The 21,711-nt window shown below is 48.7% G+C and overlaps 2 protein-coding genes across 3 annotated transcripts in view; one reads left to right on the forward strand and one right to left on the reverse strand.

Annotated features, from left to right (window-relative positions):
• LOC135900950 (solute carrier family 2, facilitated glucose transporter member 8-like) overlaps nucleotides 1–19,328 on the reverse strand; it is a 42,838-nt gene extending 23,510 nt beyond the window's left edge. Inside the window, exon 1 of one of the 2 annotated variants that reach the window (XM_070533724.1) lies at nucleotides 19,199–19,328. Coding sequence is in view for 1 of the 2 variants with exons in the window: in XM_065430578.1 (XP_065286650.1) it covers nucleotides 2,176–2,642 (467 nt within the window). In the remaining variant the exon portion in view is untranslated. Of the gene's footprint in view, nucleotides 1–2,175; nucleotides 2,654–19,198 lie in introns of those variants that run through there. The other variant, XM_065430578.1, reaches the window with a different exon arrangement.
• Nucleotides 1–21,711, forward strand: part of LOC135900951 (solute carrier family 2, facilitated glucose transporter member 8-like) — a 54,189-nt gene that overhangs the window by 308 nt on the left and 32,170 nt on the right. The window contains exon 2 of the mRNA XM_065430581.2: nucleotides 16,980–17,361. Coding sequence (XP_065286653.1) covers nucleotides 17,033–17,361 — 329 coding nt within the window. The 5' untranslated portion in view covers nucleotides 16,980–17,032. The remainder of the gene's footprint in view (nucleotides 1–16,979; nucleotides 17,362–21,711) is intronic.

Here is a 21,711-nt window from a genome sequence, read left to right on the forward strand (position 1 = left end):
AGCACACTATACGATTTTTCGGCCGTTTTCTAACGCGCTGTGGCAGAGGTACGGCACCTAACCACTTCGAACAGAGAGGCTCACTCGTTGGCACAGAGTGATAAGTAACGTTGGATTCGCCGCTGCAACTACCCTTGGTCAAGTTCCGCATACCATTCGCGCATCCCACGACATCACATAGGCATGGCATTCGCGCTGCTTGTTCCACATGCAAATTTCACGAGCCAGCAGAACCAGCGCAGCACGACGCGATAACGAAACAACTGAAACTGCAAAACGCGCGGCGCAGAGTCGAGCGAAAACGGAACCTTTCGACCACCCATACTACTGAAGGGTAATGTCAAAATGTTATTTTTTCTTAGAATCGAACAGAAGTAGACAAGTAGCCTTTTCTTCCGCCTTATAACCTAATGAAATTATCTTTTTAATACGAGTAGTTGAATACTAGGGACATAAATATGATGAGAAGTGCCTTCGTCATCAGGCTAGTACCGGAATGTCGCTGGGGGTTTTAAGTCGTGTCATGCATTTACCTCAATTTCTCGGTTACTAAAGCTCTGTTCGCGATTATATTGACGCGTTAGACGTTCTAGAGCATTGTTTTATCACTTTAACTTGACTTCATAGTAACCTTTAGTGTCCCTTTAAGGAACTATCTGGGGGCGAATCGTTTAGCCAATATTGTGGTAAATGGGGCGCACTTTTCTATACGTGCATAGACGAACATCAAAACCTACCAGAAAGAGGGCCCAATATTGCTCATTGCACTGCAGTACACATTTACTGAACTTATCGCAGAGCAATGAGCCTTTAGTTACTGTTAGGATCTCGTATATTTTAAAAAAATTTTACATGTATAACCGTACCCGCTGCTTTGGTGCTGGTCCCTACTGACGCGCGTACATGTTTATGTTTTCAAAAGCCCGGGGTCGAAACCCTGCAACGATGGCTGATTCGCTGCCAGCTGCCCGTGTACCGTGCGTTGGGTGCGCCTTAAAAAATCCATGGTGGTCGAAATTAGTTCGGGCTGCCCCGCTACAGCGTGTCTCATATCATATCGTGGTTTGAGTATTTAATATTTGGCTTGTTTATTTTGATGCGGTGGCCCCATTTTAGTGCCTAAGAAATGCTGAAAGTTCTCGCTCAGCTAAAGACGCACGTTTCATTATGAGACATCTCTGGAATATTATCGCTAGTTCTATCTCCCGTCCGCGTTTTCGGCTAACTCTGTGTATCCAGATTAGACGCGCGAGGCGAACAATGTTGTACATTCAGGTAAACATGCGGGCACTATAAATTAAGAAGGAATCTTCTACAAGTCACTCATAAACAGCCAACACGCTTAACGCGGATAGGAGATTCTCTATGATCACCGACTTTGCTCTCAGCTATCGTTCTGCTCGAGTGTTACTTGTCTTGCTGGTTACAAGTTCGCACAATAAAGAGTTCATTCGCGTCCCACGGTTTCGACACTGCGTCGTTCTACACCGTCACTACAAAGTGAGCATATAGTCAAAAGCGCGCCGCCTCTGCACCAGAAATATGATCGAAACCCTAAGGGGAATAAGGGGAATTAAGGGGAACAATCGCGAGTGAAGCGTTGTACAGTGGCTCTTTGTTTGAGCGATTGCGTGCTAGACGTTCTTTCGTCTCTTCTTCCTCAAGATTAGGGCAACGCATGCCTATCTCCGACTATCCTGGCACACGACGTAGAAGCTGCGCTCACCCTCTTTATTCGAGGCATGTCTCAAGTGCAAGTGCAGGAGCAGCTGGGGAGAGTGGCGAGAGGCACCCGTTGTGTAATAATTGCAGCAGTGAGCACGCGCATTTGTTCGAAATGCGTGCCAGTTGCGCGGTAGGTGCGCCCCTAGTGCACGAAGTGGGCGAAGCGGGTGATGTGACCCTCGTGCCCCGAGCGTAGAGGGCCCCAAATTGTTCTATGGTCGCGCGACAGACTTTAACATAATCCACCCTACACGTTAAATTTCATTAATTCGTGATTTCCAGTCAAGCTGAAGAATGTAGCGCTATTGTGCCCAATTTTAAAGCGGGAAAGTGACTCTTTAGGGTGAACTTGAGCATTGAAAATGACCTTGCGTGGCCTTGCCAAGAGCTTCCTACATATTGCTTCGCATAAACGGCAGCACACATTAGCGGTCATCTCCCCTGGCGTACCAGAATATCTGCGCATGGGTGATGTCGAAGGCTCCACGGTTCTTTGCCTGATGCAAACTGCGGCCGGCTGGAAGGGAGTAGCCCAACGCCGTGCCCACGCACAGCGACCCCGCCCAGCAGGGCACCAGAGACATGAGAGGCATGGGACCGCAGTCTAGGTGGAACCATCCGTGACGTTGTCTGGCCGCCGCTGATCCATACAACGTCATTGCCGTTTTGGTGTCTGCGGTGCGTTCTGCGAGGACCCTGTTCTGTGGAATCGACTGGTGGCCCAACTCGTTTGGCCTGGCGTTGGCGTCCCGCTGAACGTCGGTTCCGGCCACAGGCGGCCTCGACGATGCAGTCTGCTGCGCGTACTTCTTGTTCGTGACCAAGATTTGCGACGCAGTTTTCGCAGCCATGATTGGAAACGCTAAGTAGTAGACAGGGAGCAGTAAAGCAGAAGCTTGTGTCACGTAGAATAGCATCCGGTCAAGCAGCTTCTTCTTCTTCCTCTTCTTCTCACCTTTCTTTCCGAGAAAGACGTGTAATAAGGAATGGCACTGGAATGAGAGCGGTAATTTTTTGCAATAATTACTTTTCGCCACATGAAAAAAAAGACGTTTCTTCAAGAAGAACACATTGTTGATTGTTCTCATCCAGATGCGTATATTTTCAAATTTCGACTGCGACACAACAGCTGAGGTTAGGCGACAAAACAGAGACGGGATTAAGAAGGACTACCCCGTTGCTAAAAGGCAGTGTTTGCAGATAGTCTACTTTTGGGTGAACTTCGCGAGGACGAGACAAGGAAGGAAACAAACACGAACGCATACTATCAATTCATTCATTCAAAAAACTTTATTAGCGTCCTGAAGCCCGGTCTTTTCAGACCGAGGCGGGCCGCGTCCACGTCGGCACCGCCAGGCCGAGCCTTATGGCGTCATCGTGGACCCTCTGGACAGCCCGTAGCTGATCTTGATATGAAGAGCTTGTTATGAACTTGTGCCAGTAAAGCCATTTTTCTTCGGGGTCGGCGAGAGTCGCGGGACAGCCCGCCAGCATGTGTCTGATGTCAATGATGCCATCGCACACGTTACATTCTGTCCTAATTTCTCTTTCTGGGTGGATTTTATTTATGAAATACGGAGTGGGGTACGTCCCGGTTTGCAGTAAACGTAGCGTCACTGCCTGAGCCCTGTTCAATTTTACGTGTGGCAGAGGGAATTGCCTACGCCCCAAGTAGTAATATTTAGTTATGTCGTTGTAAGTTAGTAAGTGATCTTTATGTTCCCCGGAATGGTAGTGGGCGTGGGTTCGGTTCTGACCGGCACGGCAAGCAAGTCCTCGTGCCAGGTCGTTCGTCACCTCGTTGAGGTTGGGCCGAGTCTCGTCCACTTGTCCCATATGTGCAGGAAACCATCGGATTTCAGTTTTGATAGTTTCGACCTTGTCGATAATTTTAGCCGCAGTCCCAGCTACATAGCCTTTGTCAAAGCTCTTAATTGCTGCTTTGGAATCGCTATAGATGAAAGACCATTTACGGTTCCTGATGGCTAGAGCAATCACATATGATTTATTTGAAAATACACAAACCATATATTGGCCTCGAGCTCCACCACTGGAAAAGCTGGCGCCACCGTCGGCGTGACGTGCTAGGAGGGATCACGTGGACATAGCGGCCGCGTCGGCTGCTTCGGGCGCGCCGAAGCGAGCTGAAAACGAGTTTAAATTCCCTCGTACGCTGCGGTTTTCATATAGTGGCGAAATTTTCCCGCTTCGAGTGTCTCCTTTACAACGCTTGAAAGCACTACAATATGTAGTGGCTGCCTTTGAAGGCGCGCGACATGGTAGGCTACTGCTCGGTGCCGCAGGGCCGGACGCACGTAACGGAGGTCGGTGTCAGCCTTACTCACACGTAGCCGCAGGACAAGAAGCTGTGTGAAGCTTGGCTCGCGAAACATAAAACCGGCAAACAGTCATCGGCTACAACACGGGTATGCAGCAAGCACAGACGCGAGGAAAATTTCTGCTACGGCGTCCGGTCTGCGATGTTCTGAAAACACGCACTGAGACGCACGCCCGAGTCCGCTGCCCGACTAATGTCATGACGGTTTGGTCTATGAACTTGTCGATACTATAGATACTGGCAAGTTCGGTGGAGTGGAAAGGCAGCGGTAAGAAGCACATTTAAAGAAAGCATGGCATATGGTCATGTTTGTGTTATGAATTAATGCACTGGATTACAAAAAAGGAGCAGCGGGAAATTGCACGCTGAGAACGCCGATAAACATACAGTGCGACGCAAGTCGAGAAATAGTAGCGAAAGTTCAAAGAATTTTGAAGAAAAAAAGATTGAATCGTCGCGACGGCACATCACAGTCCCCGTAGGTGTCGAAGTCTCTACAATAAAATTATTTTTGAACAGCTCTGATAGCGCCCACGCAACAATGGTTGCTTGTATATTGTCAAAAGCTCATATTCTGCGGCCTAAAGCTCATGGCACGGTGCGGAAACGCGCACACGGAGAAAGCGAAACAGTGCGCGGACAAGCATGCAGACGCGCCATCGGTCGCTGCTAATCTGCGCGATCGCTGCATTGAGGCTTAATTCTATTACGCTCCATTTAGTTATACAAACACTATAAGAACATATTTCACATAGTTTGCTCTCAGCGTTTACCTACCTTTCACGCAAGAAGCCGGTTCGTCAGACTCCATCGCGGCGACCGCGCGCAGTGGCGTTCACTGTACGTATTCGGTAAAGAGAAAGCGTCTGTAAACGATTGTGCGCTTTCACTTTGCCCAAGATTATTTTTTAGACAGTAAAAAACTTCTCTCGTTTCTAAAGTACTGACAGAAATGCCCGGGAGAGCTCGCGCGTGGTGTTTTCAGTGAGCGCTGACAGCAAAACCTATGAGGAGCGCGCCACGTGATCCCTCATACTACGCCAGCGAGGCGCTTCCGATAGAGGGCGACTCCGTAACTCCTCGCCGCCAATACTAACGCGAATGCGCATTTGGTTAGTAGGGAAACGAGTCTATCTGTTAGCCATTGTGGTCAAGCTCCTTATCTGTTGGATGGATTGATGGGACGCTGACGCATTTGTCTCTTCAATGGATTGCATGGGCCTCAAATACTTCGCGCGTGAGGCGATTCTTGTATGTCTTCAGTATAGTGCTGCGAGCAAACTCGGGTTTGCAACCGCTGCACGTCAACACGTGAAAATCCAGATTGCTTCCTTGGCCGGTTCTGAGCGAACATGAATGCTCTCTGAGGTGATCGTTAACACAACGCACCGTCTGTCCGATATGCGAGAGACCACTTGACAGAAGAACGTTGTACACAACATCGCTGCGGATATTCACGAATTTCTTCACGTGTTTCTTCTTGAACTTTTCGGTCGTTCCATCGTCTCGGTTGGCCTGCCTCCATAAAGGTGCTACTTTGTTGAGCGCCGAGAAAACAACCCGCAGCCCGGACCATCCAGGAATGTTCCCGATGTGATGTGAAATCTTATGAATATGCGGTATAACTCAGGTCTTCCACTTGTCATTTGTGATACCGCATTTGTATTGGTGATACGTACTACGTACTAACTCTATATGTGGGGCTTTTTGGTCACGTGACGGTACACAGATTGGATGCACTGTTTCGTCGTCGAGCGACGGATGCCATTTTTGCACCACTTTAGGAGCCAAATAAAAGATAAATGTATTACCTTTTTTATGGGAAAGGCGGATGCTCGTTTCCGTCAGTGTAACACAATATGTTCTCATTTCTGCAATCCAAATGCATGTTCCGAGTGCAAGAAAATCCCTCTAGCGCAAATTATTTAGGTATGATGACATATCATGCACTTTCCTTTAACGCTAATCGACGCAATCAGGAGTTGCCTTGCGATCAGCGCATTAATCAATGTTGGGTAGATTAATAACTAGAGTAAGCACGTTAGTTACATTCATAGCTACAATTTGAAAAGTGCCAGACTTCAAGTTCATGCTTGGTGCCCTTGAAATGAAACCTCACGAACTTCCTTATCTAAGGATTGCGGGAATTATAGGCATAAAAGGGGCCCAAGTAAATGAATCTACGTTGGAACTCCTACAATCACAATGTCAGCTTCAGTACCGCATATAAGGCAAACTATTCCGAAAAAAATAAACTTCCACTTCCTCCACTACTAAGCGAGTGTTTTCCGCAATGCCAAAATTGAAAATCGTATAGAAATGCTATCTAGAAATGTAGCACAATGAGTTACCTTTCCTTTCTTGTCTATTCATGTTTTCCTGTAATTAGATGCTACCATTTTTATGACCGAATACACTGCGTGCTAGCAAAAATGTACAATGGACTACCAGCTTGTTTATAATAACTCCCGTGTGTGTTCTTCAGATGGCTTTTATTGTCACACCTGGCCTACTTTCTGTATATGCTTGCTCAATTATGTAATCATTTGGCGTTTGTAATGCGAAATGCTTAGGTACTATAGTCTTAGATTGTCAGATTTATGCCGATTGCTTTTCCGCTGTTTATAACATCCATGTAATCACTCAGGTAATTGAGAAATCAGCGGTGTGCAATCAACCTCTCTATATGGCTTTCTTAAATAATGAAGAGATATTTCATGTAATAGAGATACCAGCTGTCTTGGAGGTGTAGCGACCATCCGTCACTATGTTGTCCTCACTTCGCGAAAGTCCTGTTTACCTCGCATTGCCTCACCGTGGGAGTCACTGTCCCTGCTCTTTCTTGGAATTGAGGTGATGGGGTGCCACCACAGCTAGTCGGTAACCCGGCTTTCAATTTTGAATAATTTTGGTGGACTCTCTGTTTTCGACCTGTAAAAACGCATATTCCTTGCCTCCGACAAGTGGTGACCCAAGACATATATGTTTTTTTTTCTTTCGAACATTAGCCGCGCATGCTGCTGCTCCTACTCCTGCTGAAAGAGACGATGCCGCGATTACGGGTCCTGTGATAGCCGCAGAGCTTCAGCTTCCCCCAGCTTCTGGCCCAAAAGGCCCCGAGTTCGGTTTACCGAAGTTGATACTCGTTTCCAACTCCAGCGGCATCACTACACAGACAGCAAAATACCTGCTCGTCAACGGCGTGCTACCCTCCGACATCGCCGATGTCATAGACGACTTGCTAGCAGGTACGCCTTCGGCCACCGCATACGACGACCTGAAACGCAGGGTCCTGCAGCACCCCGAGGCATCGAAAAAGAGTAGGCACCAACAGCACCTCTCCGAGGAACTCCGCGACCAACCACCGCCACAACTGCTGCACTGGTTGCGTTAGGTACTGGGTGAGCACTCCGCAAACGAGAGCCAGCTTCCAATTTCACGCGAGCTGTTCTTGCAACGTCTTCGACAGTCCGCACGCATGGTACTGACGGGTTGAGCCTCAATCGGCTAGCTGCACTGGCTGAGTGCATATGCGACTCTTCGTCTGCGGCACAGGTAACTATCGCCTCTGCGAGAGTCTCAGAGCCAGGAGACCGACTCTCATGCCTTGAGAAAACAGTCGATTGCCTTACCAGTGTGCTGGAGAAGCTGACGACGGGTAGCAACATTGGCGAACAACTTCGGCGCAACTGGTACCAGCGTCGCTTTCGCGAACAAGCATGTCGCTGCACTCAGCCGTTCTCGTCGGCGGTAAACACAGCGGCCAGTCGCTAATGGCAGCATGCGACATCGGCTCTCGAGAAAGCCGCCTATTATTGGTAGTCGACCGTACCGAAGGCATCCACCTTTTCGTCTACAGCAGAGCCGAGCTGTCTATCGTTCCCGCCACGGCTGCAGATAGACACTGAGGCAAGTCCACACTCACGCTTCACCCAGTGAACACCGCAGCCACCACGTCGTATGGGCTCTTGTCAATAACGCTAGACATCGAACTCCGGCGCTTGCGCAGAGGTGTGTTCGTGATCGTCGACATCAGCTTGGCCATACTCGGAGCGGACTTCCTCAGTCATTTAAACCTTGATGTGAGTATTCGTGATCAACGCCTTAAGGGTAACCTCACATCCCTCGATGTACATGGCCTGCAGTCGAACCTGCCCTCATATAGCATCCGTACGTTTCGGCCGGGCTCAACGTACGAAAACATACTTGCTTAGTAACAGCACCTCACGAATCCCCGAAACCATGCGCTCCCCATGAAACATGGGGTGACGCATCATATCGCCACCACCTGCCCATCTGTCGCCGGGCGGCCACGGAGGCTGGTTGGAATTCGCCCGCCGTGAGTTCGAACACATGCTTCAGCTCGACGTTATTCGTCCTTCCTCCGGAGATTGGGTTTGACCTCTCCATCTGGTTGCAAAATAGCACAGTGGCGATTGGCGCCCTTGTGGTGATTACCGAACTTTGATTGCCGTCACTACTCCGGATCAATATTCCCTTCCCCACATACAAGACTTCTTCGCCCATCTCGCAGGAGCCAAAATATACAGCAAGATGGATTTGATGAGCGTGTACCACGAAATTCCTGTCAAACGCAGAGAAACTCCGAAGATAGCAATCACTGATACAGCAACAATTTCAACAGTTCTTTAAGGAATTCCAAGAATTAAAGAAATACGTTAACGAATCCCTAACCAAGGAACCCAAGGGTAAACGAAAGTAGTAAAATACCCTCTCAGACAGATGACGGTAGCATGCTAACTTCCGACACAGACAGCACAATACCCTCTAAGTCCCATCATGGCCCGTAAACCTCAAATGGAAACCGAAAGCATCACGATCTGGTCTTGGAACTGTAGGTACATTAAAAGCAAGCACGCATCCCTGCCGCTATACTTACAGGCGGCGCTAGTACCCCCGGATATTATCTGCTTGCAAGAGGCGGGAGAGCAACCCAAGCCAATTATGGGGTGTAAAATACAGTACGATCCCAGCTACCGTAGGGTGGCCACGCTCGTCCGCAAAGATTTGGCAACAACCGTCACAGTGCTCCCCGGTAAGGAAATCCCACATCTCATCACCACGATATGGCCTGTCAAGAAGGGAAGACCTAAACAAGTCGTATGCAATGTATACAGACCCCCCCACCGCGACAGAAAGGCTGACTTCGCGTCATTGTTCCGGCACCTACAGGGAATGCTGGAGCACCGCGATCGCCTAAATATAACCGGAGATTTCAATGCAAAGCACAACACGTGGGGCTACTCGAAAGCAGACACCAAGGGCGCCAAGCTATTAGAAGCCATAAAGCGCCACGAATACACACTAATTACAGTACCAGGTACGCCTACTCGAATAGGAAACAGTGCCAGCAGGGACACGACTCCTGATCTCACCATCACCAACGATACCATGGGAACAAGCTGGAGGGTCCTAGACGACTCACTGGGTAGTGATCACTACATTATCGAAATCACCAGCGCCTCGGCCAAGCTACGCCGACCCCTAGGGAAGGCCAAAATTACAAATTGGCCTAAGTTTAGGGAGAGGCAACAGCTCGATTTAGATACAAGTCTGCCCTTTCCGGAACATCAAGGCCGCTTAACCACGATCAAGGAGTGGGCCCAACGCATCAAAGAACTATATGACGCCAACACTAAAGTGTACCAAACCGATACCGACACGCCGGCAATCGACAACCATCTAATACACTTATGGGAAGCATGCAGAGGCCTCACAAGAAGATGGCACAAGCAGAAGCTAAATCGCAAACTTAGACTTAGGATTTCAAACGTCACTAAACAGGCCAACGATTATGCCCTGAAGGTTCACAGGGACAATTGGCGCACGTTCTGCGATTAGCTTACAGGCACGCTAAGCACCAAAAAGACATGGAACATACCCCGCAGCATCATCGATCCTTCAAATACCAAAACAGAAACAAACACAACCCTACAAAAACTCGTTGGCGAATATCCGGGAACCGAGGATGAACTCATACAGGAACTCCAGCAAATGTACACGGGAATCCGGACCGGGCATCCGAAACCACACCCTCAATATCCGGGAGCTCCGAACGAGATACTCGATGCACCCATTACGTATGCGGAGGTATACGCGGCAGCAGAGAGCTTCAAGAAAAACACGGCACCGGGTCCCGACGGGATCACCAACGCCATCTTGAGAAACCTAAGCGATGAAACCCTGCGAGCCTTTACAAAGCAGCTGAACGAAGAACTATGGGCACCGGGCGGAACATTACCCGAGGGATGGACTACAGCTCACATAGTCCTTATACCCAAACCAGGAAAACCGCGCAGGCTCGATCAATTACGACCGATCTCGCTTACGTCTTGCCTAGGCAAGCTTCTTGAACGAATTGTACTCACTCGAATGGAACAACACATGGAAGAACATGGACTACCCCCCAATTGCATCTATGGATTTCGGAAAGGCATGTCAGCACAGGATGTCTTCCTCCTCCTCAAGGAAGAGGTCCTAAACCCACAACCGGGCAGCAACAACAACATACTCCTAGCCCTCGACGTAGAAAAAGCACTTGATAATATAGCACACGAAACCATCCTAGATGGCCTCGCCGCCATAGGATGCGGAGAGCGAGTATACCATTATGTCGTGGCTTTTCTCAGCCACCGCAAAGCTCGCATCGGCATAGCAGGCGTACAATCGGACATATATGATCTACCGCAGAAGAGTACTCCGCAAGGGTCAATATTATCTCCTTTCCTCTTCAACATCGGGCTTAGAAAACTTGCTTTACAACTGGAAAACATCCCAAAACTCGGATGTGCCTTCTATGCCGACGATATCACTCTATGGGCAACCAATGGTTCATACGGCGACAGAGAAAACACGTTACTCACAGCTATTGGATACATCGAGTCATACCTAACCACAGCAGGAATGAGGTGTGCCCCACACAAGTCAGAGTACCTTTAAGTCCGGCCTAAGCAAACTAAGGAACATCGAGCCCCGCCAATACATCTCGAGATTGCCGGGCAACCTATAAAGCGCGTCCCGACCGCATGCATACTAGATATGCACATCCAGGAGAACAACGGCATAAAGCTAGCCTCAGAGCAATTAAATAACGTTATAAGAAGCACCGCATCACTCATCGCCAGAGTCGCGCGCAGCAAAGATGGTTTCACAGAGAATGAAACCTTAAGACTGGTACAAGCCCTCGTCATCAGCCGTGTCACGTACGCGCTATCGTATCAAGTCAAGCGCAAAAGCGGGACAGAACGCATGGACACTCTTATAAGAACGGCGTACAAAACGGCCTTACAGCTACCGTCAAGCACAAGCACAAAGAAATTACTAGCGCTAGGCGTATACAACACCTTTGAGGAGCTAGCAAGTGCCACGCTCATAGCGCAGAGGGAGCGCCTCAACAAGACTCAACAGGGAAGACACCTTCTTCAACGGCTAGGGTACCCGCTGACACCTCAGTACTGCAAAGAAGAAACACAACTCTTGCCTAACCACATTAGAGAGAACATTGCAGTAGACACTATCCCCAAGAACATGCACCCCACCCACAATCAGGAGAGAAGAGCAGCGCGTGCCCGCATGTTGCACAAACGTAGTTTCAGAGACCCGGATACGTACTACACGGACGCTAGCCCCTACCCCTCATCGCCACGTTGCGGGCTCAAATACACACTCGCCGTTGTCAATCAGGGGAACCTGGTAGCCTCAGCCTCCATCCGCGCCACATGCAGTGCAGCAGCAGAAGCAGCAGCAATCGCTCTCGCACTTCGCGGCGCTGAGAGCAAGGGAAGGTCCGCCCGTGTCCTCACTGACTCACAAGCGGCTTGTCGTGTATACCTGAATGGAACACTCCCTATACAAGCCATTCGAATCCTGGGTCGCACACTACAATGGACCCATGGTATCCTCTGGTGCCCCGCGCACGAAGGCCTGCGGGGCAACGAAGAGGCGGACTGCGCAGCTCGAGGTCTCACTAGCCGAGCGGCAGACCACACCGTTCTTCAGCCCCCGACAGACCGACGAGCGACCCACGAATTATTAACGACAGGTCAACAAATACTGCAGGACCAACGGCTCGGAAGAACGCAATACGCTCCTCCACACAAAGCTCTCAATAAACTCCAGGCAAGGGACTGGCGCCGCCTGCAAACTAACACATACCCACACTTGTCTCGTCTACACGCAATCTACCCAGACAGTTATACGTCCCGAACACGTCCCTGGTGTAGCAACCACACAGCGACACTCGCGCACATAACACACGAATGCACCGACCGTCCGGGCGACGCAATTTCGCCACGAGTCACAACACACACACTCACTACGTGGTCTTGGGAGGCGAGACTCTCCGAACTGGACCTGGGAAGCCTACTGGCGACCCTCGACCAGGCCCGACGAGCCGCCATCGCCAGTGGAGCCCTGTCAGAGGGAACCACCCAGGAATAAACCGCGCAATGGTTTCTCCAATAATAAAGTTCCTCCTCCTCCTCCTCCTACGATTCGAATGATGCGGCGTAAACTTTTCAAAGGTTCGTGGACGAGGTTACACGCGGATTGCCTTTCATTTTTGTCTACGTTCGTGACATTCTTGTTGAAAGTCGTACCGACAAAAAAGACAAAGAGCACTTTAACCTTCTATTTGAGCGACTGAACGGACACTGCGTGGTCCTAAAGCGCTAGAAATGCATTGTCGGAGGGGAAGCCCTGGATTTTCACGGGCATCGCATTCACCCCAAGGCATCAAGCCACTGGAATCACAGGTGCGGTCAATAGAGGACTTCCGAACGCCAATCCTCTTCCGAAAGCTGCGCGAGTTTCTTGGGCTGATAAATTTTCACAGGCTTCATACCACCCTCTGCGTATGTTCTTCAGCCGCTTACCGACGTGCTGCGTCGCGACTAAAAAAAAAAAAAACGCCTGCCTTTCATTTGTCCTACGAACACGAAGTATCCTTCGAGGATGCCGTGATCCGGTTGGCGACTGCATTGTTGCTGATTCATCTGCAGCCCGAAGCGCCAACTCGCCTTATGGTAGAAGCATCGACGACGGCAGTGTGTGCAGTACTGCAGCAGCATGATAGCACAGACTGGAGGACGCTGGGCTTCCTTTCAAAGTGTCTGAACCCTACAGAAGCTGGCTACAGAAGCTGACTACAGCATCTACGGGAGGGAGATGTTGGCCATCTAAGGCGCTATAAGGCACTTCCGTTTTTGTCTTGAAGACTGCTACACTTGTACAGCTTTTACATTCTGACCTACCAGAAACCGGTAACCTTCGTTTGCAAGAACAACAGTTCCTCGTAGTCAGAACGTGAGGTTCGGCAACTTTCCTTTATTCCGAATTTGCTACGGACATCCGCCATATCTCTGGGACCGAAAATCATGCTGGGGACGCACTACATGTCGCGTATTGACGTGGTGCCTGCTGGCTCTGTGGATTTCCAAGCTCTAGCCTCTACCCAGCAGCAAAACAAGCCAGAGCTTTACTAATTGGGGGAAAGGGGCTCGTCGCTTCAGCTTGCGGAGGTGCCGCTTCCCTACAATACAGTATTTTTCATGCGTGACACAAGGCAGCTCCTAGCCCATTCGTGCCCCATCCGTTTCGGTGGCCAATATTCGATCCACTGCAAGGGCTAAGCCATGCCGGAATAAGAGTGGCACAGAGGTTTATCACAGGCCACTTCGTCTGGCCAGCGATTATCAAAGGTGTTCATAGCTGGACAAGAAGCTGCCAACCCTGTCAAGCTGTGAAAGTGACCCGGCACACGTGTTCAGCGCTTTAGCCGTTTCGATACCAAAGAGCCATTTAGATACGTGCATTTAGACTTGGAGGGGCCTCTTCCAACCTGCCAAGGTTTCATGCTACCTCTTCATGCGTGTCGACCGCTACCAAGGTTGCCTGAGGCGACGCCTCTAAAAGCCATCACGGCCTAAACAATGGCGAGAGCATTTGTTGCAACGTGGGTGTCGCGGTGCGGTTGCCCTTTGCGCATAACTACTGACCAAGGCCGGCGATTGCAAAGCTCGCTTTTTTCTGCTCTGGCGAGACTGCTCGGCACGCGCCATCATAACGCCACGGCTTACCACCCAGAGCAACTGCAGGGTCGAGCGTCTCCACCGACCACTGAAGGCGTCGTTGACAGTCACGCTCTACGACCTCTACTGCGTGGAAAGGCTACATCTATTGCTACTGCGACTGTGAAGAACAATCAAGGGTGACCTCGGAGTGAGCGTAGCTGAGATGCTCTATGTGTCAGCAATCGGCCTTCCAGGCCAGCTTTTTGGCAATCAGTAAGGCACTCCGCCAGCGGCCGCGTAGCACTTAGAGAGGCTGCATTCCTGGCTCGACCAGCTTCGAACTACACCACCACGTATCGTCCGCGGGCAGCCCATGTGTAGTTTCCCGATAATGGACACAACCTCGCACGTCTTTTTGCGACGCAACTGTATCAAGTCAAAATTGACTCCGTCCTATGAAGGCCGCTTTCGCGTGGTTTCGCGTTCAGAGAAAACCTTGAAGATTGGCGTTCGCATCAAAGAAGAGACAGTGTCGTGTGCTACCACGTAAAAACAGCTTATGTTGAACATTAGCTCTTTATTCCTACCGCCATTCACAACTAAGCTTTTGACATTCTAGGGAGGGGGGGGGGGGCAGTGTCTTGTAGCGTGCCCCCTGCTCTTTCTTGGAAGCGAAGCTGTTGCCCGACTGGGGTGCCACCACGGCCACTCGCCCACCCCAGGGTGCTTTTACTTTTGAAGAAAGCCAGTCGACTCTGCGTTATCGACCTCTCAAAACGTGTATTCCTTGCCTCCGCTAAACCGAGCTCCCAACAGCGGCATGGCGTAATTAAGGAGTGCGAGAGGCATACGTCAATGTCTCGGGAAATTTCTACAATGATTGCACAGCTACCTTTGTTCTCCACAAGAAAAGTGGAAAATTATTTATCAAAAGATGGGTCAGGCAAGGAGCCACAATCTTTCCAATGCTATTAACTGCAAGCTTAGAAGAGGTATTCAAGCTATCATATTGGGAAGCGTTAGAACTGTGAATCAAAGGCGTACATCAGAGTACGCTTCAGTTTACAGGTGACATTGTCCTGTCCAACAACACTAGCGATGAATTGCACCAAATAATCGAGGGCCTTAACCGAGAAAGTGCAAGAGCAGGGTTAAGGATTATTATGTAGAATACAACCGTAACGTTCAATAGCTCGGCAAGGGAACAAGAGTTTATGATCTACAGCATCATGATTTCCAGATTCATTCGTCTGTGCAGGAGTATGTTTATCTGGGTACAACAGTGAAAGTGGGTTCGAGCGCATAAGGCAGGCATAACAATATCATGTCTGGATGCAACACTGTTATTTAAAAGTGTGCACTCATTGCATTCTGCAGGAGCTAACATATGGGGCAGAAACTTGGAGGTTAACAAAGAAGCTTCAGAAGAAGAACGGAGTAAAGAACAGTGAAACAAAAATGTTAGGCGTCGCGTTAAGAGAGGGGAAGAGAGCGATGTGGATCAGAAGGCAAACGGGGATAGCCGATATTCCAGTTGACATTTAGGAGAGAAAAAGAAAGAGCTGGGCTGGCTGTGAAATGCGTGGGGTATATAAGTGATTGATCATTATATTTACAGAATGGGTACCAAAGTAAGGATGGCACATTCGAGGACGGCAGGAAATTAGTTGGATTGATGAAATGAGAAAAATTGTCTGGAGAAGTCGCAATCAGCTAGCGTGCAAGACAGGGGTAATTCGAGATCGCTGGGTGAAGCCTTCGTCCTTCAGGGGGCATAAAGATAGGCTACTGCGAGGGATCGAAACAAAACATTAAAAATTTGTAACAGTGAACTGAACATGTGAAAGGCACATAAACAATCGTAAGGAAGGAACTCAATCTTTTACCTTGTTGTGTTGGACTAGATTCCTTATATAAATACACTAGGTAGGTGTCCCTGCATATAATGGAAATTTCCGTCATGATCTACGACGCTGGAGTCGCTGGTGAAATAAGAGGATGACGAAGAATGCGTGAGCGGTGCCGCGAGTCATGGTTGGCTGCTGCTGGACAGAACTGGCGCCTAGGGGCTAGGACTATTAAGCCGGACCATCCCCCACTATAAATATAAATCGTAGGCGCTCTGGGGGAATTGACCAAGAATCGAATTAGCTAGAAATTAATTTACTGAGATCTAAAAAATCCCGGATGATTATTCTTTTTCATCGCAATGTTGTGAACTGCCATTCCTACTGTCTTAAAAATTTGGTTTTGTAATCTGTGGCTGAATATATGTATTGCTGCTGTAATTTAGAAGCAACTCAATCTCCTGTCGTCATCGTGGTTCACGAATCCTTTACGTTCCTGTCCGTTTTGCTCAGTGTGGACTAGCAGGCTAGAGCATGTAATAGCTCAGGCCAACCTCTCTGCCTTTCTGCCAATATTTTTGTTCTCTATTCCAATCAAAGCATCCCTAAGCATGTAAAGCCACAGGAAAAAGTGCCGAGCCGTGTAATTATAACTTCTTCGCTGAAAGAAGGCGTCCCCATTAGCATTTTGCTATTTTATTTGTACTCTATCATGTTTCTACGACCAAGGTCATCAAGTTATGCAATGGAAATACCAGAAAGACAAACTTAACATTCTGCTACATCATACTGATATACTTCTATACCTTAACCCTTTAAGCCACCTAAGTATTATTACTGGTTCTATTATTCTTTGTTCTTTATGTGAAGTTGTCTACCCTATTAGGCAGCCCTTATTTCTTTTACCCATTCCGTTGTTTCACATTTTCAGTCATATTTTTATTTCACGGCGTTGTCACCGGCCAATGACTTAGTGTGTGTCATTTTTGAAGAAATGATCATCATCATATGCATCATTTACTTGTCCTCTACGTAAAGTTCACGCGGCACTGAGAGGATGACGAAGAAGAAGAACAGAACAGCTGACGAGCATGGAAGCCCCGCCGTCTCCGCGTCCGCCACCGTCTCCGGCAGCGTCGATCGGGCCCTCTGTCGGGCGAAGGCCCTGGGGCTCTGCCAGCAGCCCCGGCCAGCGTTCGCCAATGCACTCGCCGGCGAGCACGCCTAGTCGCGGGGGCGCGGAGTCACCGGAGCTGCACACCAACGACCAGGGTCCCGTGACGCTGTTCTCCTCGTTGATGGCCGGGTGGATGGGCTCCCTGACCATGGGCACCTCCATAGGCTACTCGCTGCCCGCTGGCCAAAGCCTCATTCACGCCAGGAGCAACGTCACCGGAAGCGGCGACGAGAAACTCTTTTGGTACGGCGTGCTTTGAAGCGGGAGAGTTAGCATGTATACGTGCCCAGAAACGAGGGCAACGCTATAGAGGATACTGATGGCGCGTTCACATCCAGAAGCCCCCTATCGTGCGAGGAGCCACGCGTTGAACGGCCGACGAAACGCTCGTTCCCGTCCGCCAACCCTCACGAGATGCGCTGAACCTGGCCAAGTCACTTGTCGCCGTTTTTTCCTGAATTCAGGGCTAGTACAGGAGTACTTCGTATGTGCCAGCAAAAACAAAAGAAAGCACTAGGAGCAAACACGATACTCCAGGCGCTTAAGGAACGTAGATGTTGTATTACGCGGGGGAATAAGATAAACAGCTTACAGAAGAATCACGAATTGAAGTAGCGTCTCATTTGGCGTCGTATCGCTTTAGCATCGCTAACACTCGCAGTGTACATGCATGTACAGTGCTCAGCGATTAATAGTTGTTACTCGGAGTGCGTGTCGGAGGAAAGGTTTCAGCGCCATCACCTCAAAGCTCTAGCCTTTGTAATGCTTTATGACATGCGTTCGGCCCCTTTACCTATAATGTAACGCTCACAGGTGGCGCTAAACCCACAGGCCGACAAGTGGTTCGGATATCGCGTTTTAGTCACCTAGCATTGTGAAATGACGGTATGATTGCTAACAACACCACGCCGGATGCGCTCGCAGTCACAGAGGCTACAGTGGGTGCATGATTGCGTCTTACGGGCTTGGACTGCGCGACGTCAATGGCGCTGATTAGCAGTATCGCACCACAGCTGTAGATACAAAAAGCACATGGCAAACTGCATTGTTATTCTCAGTCCAATTAGGTTGCAATGCCCTGGAATGATAACGATAATACTTTCGAAAGGAGTATAGATAAAAAGAATGCTGCGTATGCTCACGGCAAAATCGCAGCGGTTCCTCACCACAGCGTTTTGAGAGCGAGTTCTCGCTGTCATTGTGTAAGAAGTGTTAATGTTTGCTTGTGCGCGCCTGACACCATGCTTCATAATTTAGTTGGCATACCTACGTTTACAAGTTTATACGGCCTACTACTCATACATTGTATAGACGTCCACTAATTTGCTATTGCGATCGATGCCTCGCCTATTGGGCGAAACTGCAACTTTTTTTTGTACGTATGTAGCATTCTGCAGCAGTTAAACTTCACAGTTATTTTAGAGCGTTACGTGCGCTTCAACAGATGCTTACACGGTTTGGAGATTTACCATTAGAACACGAAACGACGCTGTCTAGCGAGAGGTGAGACTGACTAAGAGGTACGGCGCACGCGCTTAATTTCTGATGCCGATCCGCTTTCAATGATCGAGTTGCAATATTGCGGCTTATATATGTAATTACGAGAATGTCGAAGCGACAATGCTGAACCACTCACTAACGGAGACGTTCAGTAACCTGAACGGATGAAGTGCAGCACTGCAACGCTGAACGTAAAGTCTCTTGTGTCACCTATAACGTCCCGGCGAACGGACAGGTCAATAGAGCACTACAGGTTTTGAAAGTATGTGCAGTTTTGTGTAACAAATGATTGCTGCTAGGAAGCATGTGATACAAGGTGACATTGGTCCTCCAAACTGCTTCGGAAAGAGCAGACGAGAGAATTTATAAATTGACAAGTAGGAATGTGTTGCGTTGTTTCTCTTCTGTTCGTCACGATTGTATAGGCTGAAAAAAAAAACAGCTGCGCAACATGCGTCTTCTCCGTTAGTCACAAGAACGACCTTAAAAGCAAGCAAGCTTCTATGTATAATTTTAGCACTCCTGTTCTGTATAATACAAAACTGTCGACTGCTGCTTTCCTGCAAAGGCACACACGCACCTTACTGGTAAACTTGCAAACAATTCATGGGGAGGCACAGAGTTGAAGAGGACTTGCTGTCATTGTGGTGAACCTTGAGTTTCTTATGGCTTTGTGCGGGCATATTGCAGATCAATAATGTCTGTTTTGTCCGTCTTCCTGAAAAGAGAAATGACGAAGCTCTGACAAGCACGTAAGTGAAAAATGATGAAGCAAAAATTCGTCAATAAACGAATAAATGACGGTTCTAGGTGAAGCGTTCAAAACATACCTTGGGAGTATTCTCGCCCTTGAAGATACTTCCTGCTGTGACGCATTAAGGATTCACTTGAGGTATATCCAGTGACAATAGCATGTAAAACGTCAACAAATGCGTGGAGGGTCTTGGAGCCTGTGGTCAGAAGGACTATAAAAGCAGCCTAGATTACTATTGCGGTAGCATGGGTGAGCGTGATTGATTTCTCACTAAGAACAGTGCCCAGGAGAACATTGCACCACAGAAAAGAACACACACAACACTGTTTTCTGGTCTATCTCACATACGCGGAAAATAATAATTTTGTTTATTGCCCTTTAAATTCAAATCAGACGAGACCCTTCCTTGTTATGGTACCACGTTGCCCATTTTGCTGTCAAAACGATAGGGGCGAAATGCAAAAACTCCAGTGTCCCGTGCATTGGGGGCACGAAATAAATCCCCTGGTGGTTTGATTTGACTGATTAGTTTATTTATTTCCTTTTACACAAACGCACACGTATAACGCTGTGGTAAATTGAGGTGGGTGAGGAAAAAAAGCCGCACAAAGGCGGCTTTTAATCCGGAGTTGCCTACTACGGCGTGCCTCATACACAAATCGTGGAATTCGCATCTGAAACCCCGAAATTCAGAAATGCTTTTTAGCGACTTGGCTGAATACCAAGGATCTCATTTTATTTCACTTTAAAGAGCACTAAACAACACTATCATTTTGCACAAATAAATGTGAGATAATCAGATAGTTCAGCACAATGCGTTGGCGGACTAGTTGGTGCGGATCCATAATTACTTTGTTTAGCGCAAAACAACGAACATAAGAAAGAAAGTGCCTTGTGCTGTCTCTTGTGTCCATTCTTTTGCGCTAAACAAAGCAATTATGGAGATAATCAGAGTTCTAGAAAATGCCGTTGGAATCCTGAAGCTGCGCGTCTGAATAACTTTGCTACTGAAACTCTCGCAGCTTGAGGAAATGGCTCCATGAACCTGCCTTATACACCTCGCAGGCAAAAAGAAGACAAAGAATTCAATAATGAATATGCGAAGCAGTGTGTTTTTTCTCGCCAGTACTCACGCCCAGAGGACGCAGGGTGCAGTCGCTCCAAGCAGGCTGCAGTCGCTTCCAGCGATGCATATTCGCGCAATTCAGCGTCTTTACACAGATTCGCTTGGTGGCAGCGGCTATCAAAAGTCGGATGCATAAACTCGCTGGGACATTACTAGTATCAAAAGGAGATTTCTTTAAAATGAGCGTGCGGGATATTGCTCGAAACGTAGAGTTTTCTACATTAATTTCTAGAGGCCACAGTGGCGCTGCGATCGTTTAAACACCATGGGAATTATGGGAAGTGGATGGATTCGTCTGATCTTCGTACGTGTGGCTTCAGACGTGTGGCTTCGAATCTTTTATTTGGCGGCCCTTTTCTCGCTCTTGTTCGTGACTGGCGCACGTTCGTTCTTGATTTCGCAGTGCAGACCACTGGCGCTGTGATCTTCGATTTCAATTCGCGCAGGCAATGTAGGACTCTCTATTCTATAATGTCTGGTTTCGTTTTCTATTGTCTTTATCACGCGATGCGCTGAGAGTCAGATCGCAGCGATAACGGCAGCGCAGCGGCGGTTCCGCGAGTCATGTCTGAACCAATGGCGACGAGAGAAAGAAAAGGAAAACTGACGGGGAACGTTAGAAAACCTCGCCGTACGAGCGAGTTGACTGTTCTCTCGCACTCGCTACCTTGGAAGTGCTGGCAGTTTATGCCTGGTGCATGCATCGTGCAAGCTCCATGATAGGAGACGACGCGGCGAACGCTTGTCCCATAGCGTTTGCGACACCGTACCTGTCCGCTAAGAAAGACAATAATAAATGACTTCAAGCCTTCATTCAAACAACCGGCGCTGCAGGTTTATGCTTTAAAACTTGGAAGGTATAATTTAATATATATTTTATATTTAATGAGCAAGCGCGCATTGTTCTGCCGTTATTCGACTAGCGCGGAATTTTATGACGCACACTTCAGAGGCGGCGCCATCTCGTTTATTATCCGCGTCCCCCTTCTCACACTTCTGGCATGGGAGCGGGTCATTTAGTGACGCAAAGGACGCAGTGAGTCGCTGGCTTTCAGAACCGTTGTAATGTTCCGCCCCTGCTTGCAGCTCCAGTAGGCAATAGCGACACAGTTCTCTTTAGTAACTGTATAAAACAGCTGGGCTCCAAGAAAACGATCACCCCGTTCCTAAATACAATTGCAGCACTAGTTGAATGAGCAAACGGCCTGTGATG

The sequence above is a fragment of the Dermacentor albipictus genome, chromosome 2 (assembly GCF_038994185.2).
Source record: "Dermacentor albipictus isolate Rhodes 1998 colony chromosome 2, USDA_Dalb.pri_finalv2, whole genome shotgun sequence".
Lineage (NCBI taxonomy): Eukaryota > Metazoa > Arthropoda > Arachnida > Ixodida > Ixodidae > Dermacentor > Dermacentor albipictus.